The sequence below is a fragment of the Bison bison genome, unplaced genomic scaffold, assembly GCF_000754665.1.
Source record: "Bison bison bison isolate TAMUID 2011002044 unplaced genomic scaffold, Bison_UMD1.0 scf7180017862979, whole genome shotgun sequence".
NCBI classification, from domain to species: domain Eukaryota; kingdom Metazoa; phylum Chordata; class Mammalia; order Artiodactyla; family Bovidae; genus Bison; species Bison bison.
This window is the reverse complement of record NW_011493551.1, coordinates 2,495,167-2,502,207: the sequence shown is the minus strand read 5'-3', so window position 1 is coordinate 2,502,207 and position 7,041 is coordinate 2,495,167. Positions and strand designations below refer to the sequence as shown.

General features: G+C 48.0%; 1 protein-coding gene across 1 annotated transcript in view; it reads right to left on the bottom strand.

Moving 5' to 3' along the window:
• Nucleotides 1-6,341, bottom strand: part of GOLGA7B (golgin A7 family, member B) — a 10,954-nt gene extending 4,613 nt beyond the window's left edge. Inside the window, exons 1-2 of the mRNA XM_010833115.1 lie at nucleotides 6,291-6,341; nucleotides 692-817 (exon numbers count right to left, since the gene is read on the bottom strand). Coding sequence (XP_010831417.1) covers nucleotides 692-817; nucleotides 6,291-6,341 — 177 coding nt within the window. The remainder of the gene's footprint in view (nucleotides 1-691; nucleotides 818-6,290) is intronic.
• Nucleotides 6,342-7,041: the final 700 nt, after the last annotated feature.

Here is a 7,041-nt window from a genome sequence, read left to right as displayed (position 1 = left end):
ACCACCACTATCTTACTCTACCTAAGCTGCCACCTGCAATTTTTTTCAAAAGCTCCCAGGTGGTTCTAATGGGCAGCCAATCATGAGAAGCACCGCACTAGGAGAGCAGAGATTCTAAGTGGGATCCATATTCACCCGGTGCCATATCGCCTGGGGCTTTCTCATTAAAAATTAAGATCCTCAGCCCAGCTGCACATTGGAACCATCTGGGAAAATTTAAAGCAATGCTGATACCTGGGCCCCAGCCCCAGACACTCTGATTTGATTGATGTTGGGTGTGGTCTGAGCATCAGAATTCTTTTAAGCTCCCCAGGAAATTCTAATGCACAGCTGGAGTTGAGAAGTGCTTCTAAAAAGAGATTCCTGAACCTAATCCTGCAGCTGAGTCAGCATCTCTGATGACATCTGATATTATCCAATAAGACTCAGGAATTCGTGTTTGTTTGACAAGCTCCCTAGGTGATTCTCTGAAATTTGAGAACCACTGAACTAGAAAATCTCTGAATTTTTTTTTTTCAGCTCCAACTTTCTAGGAGGCGACAGTGAGGCAAAATGCTTTAGTTTTTCCACATGAAGCAGCTGAGCAAGTTGTTTCCTATACTATTTTTATCCTAGAAAAAGATAAATATTCTAATAAGCCCCTCAGTTCCATTATGTTCTGTGTCCCAAATTTAGGGAAAGACATCCTTACCCGACTGTCCAACTCTGGGGGGAACTTGGTCTGGAACTGGCAGATGGTCCCATCGCTGTAGTCTCTCTGGATAAAGACCTTGGTGGCCAGCGAGGCACTTCGCCGGAGCTCCTGCAGATTGTGGACCTTGGGAATTGATCGGGAGACATGAACTCAGGGTGATCTTCCTTCTAGGTTTGTCCAAGGCTGAGTGGTTTATTAGGGTGTGGGCCTTTCATAGCTAAAACCAGGAAAGTTTTCAGGAAACCAGGACAAGTTGTCCACCCTACAAGTGTTCAAGGAAGGCCATGGGAAGCAAGCCTATCAAGATTACCCAGAGGATGCCTCCAGCTATCCCAGAAACATCCTGGAAAAGCCTGAAGCAGGGCCAAAGTTGAGCCAAAATAAGAGGTTCTAGAACCACCCACAGAGCCAGGAACAAATTGTAATGAAAGGAAAACATTTCCTGATGGCTCACCCAGATCCTCTTCTCTCTCAGTCTCTCTCTTTCACACACACACACACACACGTGCACACATGCCCATGGAAGGGCCTTTCACTCTCTCATTCATTCAGCAAGTTTCAAACATTCACAACTTGTCAGGCCTTGGCTTGGAGACCCCAGCACTGAATAAGACTGACGCCTCAAGTGGGGCTGACAGCACTTTACTGGGGAAGGGGAGCACATGGGGCAGAGGAAGACAGGATGTACCCATGAACTCAGAGGGAGACTGGGGTTCAGGCCAAGTTATGACCAAGGTCAGAAACACCACAGATCATTTCCATGTCCAGCACTTCTCATCACAGGAATGAAGGGGGCCCACAGACACTGAAATTCCCCAGAGAAATCTGTGGATGAAGTGGGCCAAGGCCAGAAACTGAAGAAGTCTCCTGCCCGGGCAGGAAGGAGTGGAGGGACTTTGGTCCCTTGTCCACACCTGAGGACTTGGCATTGACACAGACTGTAGAGTCTAGGGGTGGGGCGGGGAGTGGGCTCAATTCCACAGAAGAACAGAGCCTCTTTTTTGCACTTCTAGCCTCCATCACCCACATTTGAGACAAGCAACCCATTGGGTGAAATATGTCAGACATTAGAACTATGTGGAGCCCAAGCCCCAAAGGCAGACTGAACACAGCCAGTTCATCCTGTGTAATTAAGGTGAATCCATTCAGTCACTCGGCTTTCATTTATTGAGTCCCTACTATTGCCAGGCTCTGGGGATGCTGAGCAAAAGACAGTCATGAGCTCCAGGGAGGAAGACAAGTAAATATATAATGAATCAGACTGTGATAAATGCTACAGAGAAGTAGCATCTTACCCAGAAATGCTTGCTCAGAAAAGGCTTCCTGAGGTCTGTGCGGAGTCATAAAGGAGCTACCAGTAGTAGAGGGTTGGCAGGGGGTGGGGGGGCAGGCAGAGAAAAGGCAACCCAGAGGGAGAAGCCTGTGCAAAGTGAGAGAGACAGCGGAGAACAAGTTCTGCTGCAATGACTGGAGGCAGATTTCAGCAAGAATGGACTGGTTTGCAGATCAGATAAAAGCAGTAGATGAAGAGAGTATAGAGGAATCAAGGGGTAGATCACAAAGGGCTTGACAAGTTTCTACTGGAGGGGATGATTTCTGATAGAAGATACACTTGCTTAAGAACTGGGGAAGAATAAGTAACAAGAAAAAGGTTGTCAGTATGGTAGTAGGAGCAGATCCAGGGCCTGGGATGGTACAAAAGCAGAGACTGCAAATGAGATTTTCCTAAATCCAAGTGAATTTTGCTCTATTTAAGAGTGTGATCCCAAAGTATTGTGATCAGATGAAATAATGTACAAGGGCTCCTATAGTCTTCATAGTCCTTGATGCTCCTAATCAAGGTTTTAATTGAGAGTCTCTTGACTTTTAGCAGGATCCTATGATAACTTTGAAAAATAAAGAATGCTTTGGTAACATAAATAAGTTCATCAGTGCTTCTGCTCTGTTTAGTTAAGGTTTCACATGATTGTGTTTTCAAAAGAAAAGGGCCTGTGACCTTCCTCCACCCTTCTCAACCAACTACATGAGCCTGTCAACCTTGAAGATGGAGTCCCCTGGCCCCAGAAGGGTCATTCTGGCAGCTTCGTGAGTGGTGCACTGAAGCAGGCATGACTGGGTTAGGGGGCCAGTTGGAGGGATGACTATCTTTGTAGTAGTTCAGGGGAAAACTAAAGTGGGTCTAAGTTAAGAAAAATTATGGTGAGAATAGAAAGGGAAAGAACAGTGCTTCAGTCATTCTGAGATGGGCTCGGCTTCCTCCCTTCCAATATCCCCCTTTGTCTGTGCCCAAACATACTATGTGCTACCATGAAGGTGTGTATGTCTTAGTGACTGGTGAGCTGTTGACTCTAGACAAGGACCTGTTGACTCCTTCCTCTTAGGCACACAGCTAGATTAGTTCTCAGCCTCCTTTTCAGTTAAGTGTGGCCACATGACTGAATAGAATGTGAGTGGGAATGATGGACGTCATGTATAGGCTCGGCTCATAAAGACCACCCCTCCTCTGTGATCTTGCCCTGTCCACAGAAACCAAGGGAGCCATGTGTTGAAGATACTGGAACCACAGGCTGTAGAGAACCTGGGTCCCTGAATCACTGCTTGGAGGAGAGCCACAGACTGATCAGGAACACAGGCCTGAGCAAGAAACAAACCTCTATTTTATTACAGCATTTAAGATTTTAGGGCACTACCTGGCATAATATATTCCCATTTCTTTTTGGCATTTATCCACAGGTTCTCAAGTAGCCAGAGCAGGAAGGGTCAATACCCTTTCCAAACCCAACAATATCCTGAGCCTGAGAACACTATCCTGGCTTTGGGTGACTAGGGATCTTCTTCCCTACCTGGAGAGTGCTTGTGGGGTCTTGAGAAGTTACTAGAAGATGGTATCAGACACACTTTATATGCCAGAGCCCTAGTTCCCCAGATCTACTTAGAGCACACATATCATAAAATCATCTACAGTTGGTAAAGAGTAGGATCAAAGGTAAGGCAGAGTCTCCTGTCTCTCCATCCATGGTGGCTTGGTTGTGAAGTGCCATAAAGCCCTGGTGGGTAGATAACCCACTGACCAAGGAGCAGGAAACTGGCCTGCCAGTCCTGGCCACATGATTCTGGGAAAGTCTCCCCTTCTCTGGGCTTCTGTTTCTTCAACTTGAAACTGAGAAGTTGGAACTACATCATCACTAAAGCTGTTGCCAGCTCTGACATTCTAAGGCCTTATAAGGGATTAGGAATGCAAAGGTTTTCAGGGACTAAGCGTGTAAGTGAGTCAGCTGGTTGTTGTCCAGTTGCTCCGTCTTGTCCAGCTCTTTGCGGCCCCATGAACTGCAGCACGCCAAGCTTTCCTGTCCTTCACCATCTCCCGGAGCTTGCTCAAACCCATGTCCATTGAGTCAGTGATGCCATCCAACCATCTGGTCCTCTGTCACCCCCTTCTCCTCCTGCTTTCAATCTTTCCCAGCATCAGGGTTTTCTAATGAGTTGGCTCTTCACATCAGGTAGCAAAAGTATTGGGTTTTGTGACTAATTAGAGAACTCATGTGCTATCTCAAGAAAGCAGCTGATCATTGCCATGTGAGAATATGTGCCCAGGTTGCCACAATTCTGATTTTTTAAGAGAAGCCATAAATTCAGATTTCCTTAATATCAGATATCCAGATTTTTAAATGTTTCCAATGAATTTTTTAAATTTATAAGCATTGAGCAGACCAAATAAGGCACATCTGTAAACTAGATTCATTCCTAAAGCTGCCAGCTTAGGACCTCTGAACTAAAATCCCAGGGTGGGGCCCCTTGGGCCAGAGCTAGAGCCAGAGACCAAGCCACTTGCCAGCTACTTAGCTTTCAGAAAGCTGACAGGAGTTTTCAGTCAAGATCCATAGATCCATGATGCTCTCCATCCCTGGGCAGCACTCCTCGGGTTTCCTAAATGATGCAGAAACGTGGGCTTCTCATGTGCCTTTCCCCTTCCTGAACTCTCCCCTCTCTCTCCTCACCATCCCCCTGCTGCTGGCACCTGAGTAAAGACAGGACCAAGAGGCATTGCACGAAGAAGAAAGAAAATCAGCAGTAAAATCTGCGGACACCAATTTTCAAACTATAGTGTGGCAGGAAGAGGAGACTGCCAGGAGAGTAGGTACCCCCAGTCTCACATCTAGGGTCTGTACACCTGATGGAGTCAACGTGGAGGACTCCAAGGAGCAAAGGAGCAAGCACCGCAGTGCAGGTGAGCACTCCCAGGCGGAGGCCCCATCTGGCCCACATCTCCAGCCTCATTAAAAACCAGCTAATTCCTGAGGACACATCTGAGACTCAACTCAAGAATCAGAAGACTCAGATGATGAGCCAACACCACGCTCCCTGGCTGGGGTGTGGAGGAGGAGTGAGGATGGTGAATCACAGGCAGCAGGTTGGGCCTCAGGATGGAAACCTGGGCACAGGGCCTCCTTCCTTCTCAGACTGCACCAGAGCCCCGGCCCATTGTCTGCTGCTGCTGCTAAGTCACGTCAGTGCGTCCGACTCTGTGCGACCCCATTGTCTGCTGCTTGTTGATCCCATACCTCAGAGATCAAACCTTCAATGCCCCTCTTGGATAATCTACTTTGTTGTCATTGGTTAGTCTCTAAGTTGTGTCGGATTCTTAGCAACCCCATGGACTGTAGCCCACCAGATTCCTCTGTTCATGGGGATTTCCCAAGAAAGTATTCTGGAGTGGGTTGCCATTTCCTTCTTCAGGGGGTCTTCCCAACCCAGGGATCAAACTCACGTCTCCTCCATTGGCAGGTGGATTCTTTACCCCTGAGCCACCAGGGAAGACCCTAATGCTACTTGGGTGCATTTTAAAATCTCTTAGGGGCCAAACTTCACCACTTGGAGAAGTTCCTCCCAGCCAGGCATTTCCCAGTTGTCCTTGGCCATTTGGACTGGTTTCCAGGGCAGACCCTGATCCCATGACACACAGTCACAGAGGTTTGTCATGAAGGAAATGGGCTTATTACAGTTTTCTAAATGAGGTCAGTGTACAGCTCAGGAGGCTTTATCCCTCCTCTGGGGTCCTCACACATACACCCTTCCCCTAATGTTCACTCCTAAACAGAAATTAGGGAGTATAAAAGATCCAGTCTCCATGCCTTCCATCCAGGGATCCAAAGATATCCAACCTTTCTCAGTTCTCTCCTTCTGTTTCTTCTTCCCTCTCCATCCCACTCTCCCTGCCTCCTCCTCCCTCCCTTTCTCCCCCTTCTCTTCTCAAAACATCTTCCACTGGAGCTGAGGACTTCCCATTCAGAAGCCTAAGGGAATGGCCCTGGGAGCTTGGCATGAGGTTTTCTTTCTCCCAACAGGTTTTTCCTGGTAATCTTAACTCAATCCTAACAGTAAAAACAGCCTGGGGAAAATGACTCACTCTGCAGCCCAGATAATGTGGACGTCCTGTGCCTTGGCAGAACTAAGGCTTCCTCCCTCCAAGCCGTCATCAGAGTATAGCCAAGGCCCAGCCGGGAAATGGGCAATGTTTGTCCTCAGCCCCTCTCCCCTCTGGGCATGCCTCCATTCCTCTGCCCTCAAGCTGAGCCAGCCAGGCCATTCAGGGTACCTGAGTCCCCATGCTCCAGCCCTTCCCGAACTCCTTTGCATCCTTCACCATCAAAAGACCCCTAGTCCTCTTCTGTCTATTGGGCAACACAGCTGACTAATTGAATACACTGGATGCAACAAAAAAATCACTGGCCATGGAGACAGAAGGCTCAAGTTCTTCTCCTGGCTCCGCCACTTTTTAAGCCATATTTTCTTGGATAAGCCTCAGCACTCCAGTTGCATCATCTGTAAAATGGGATAATGATGCTTTCCTTGGCTCCTTCACAGGGATTAGGCAATCTTCTGAGCCTCAGTTGTCTCATCTGTTAATTGGGGATAATGACGCCACCTTCGCCCACTTCACAGCGTTGCTTTAAAGCTCAAAGGAGATCATGCATGTGATAGCACTTTGTACACAAGAAAATGCTATGTTCACAGAAGCGTTATGAGCAGAGCCTCTCCCAGGCTAACAGCAGCCACCTGGAAACACTGGCTCCACTGAGAGATGTAAGCTTGCTGGTTGGAATCTGTGAACCATAGCAGAATGGAGAGGGAGATTTGCTGGGACAAATGGGCCTCTTGGAATCTGTCAGATCTCATCACAGATGTGGACACCTTCTATGCCCACACTGCTGGCCCAACTGTGCCTGAGTGGCTGAACTCTCCCCTTCCTGCCCAACAGCAGCAGCCTCTTTACTGCAGTCTGGCAGCCTTGTCTGGAAGGTGACCAGCTCCTTAGCCATCTCCCCTTTGTTTTCCACCCCCCACCC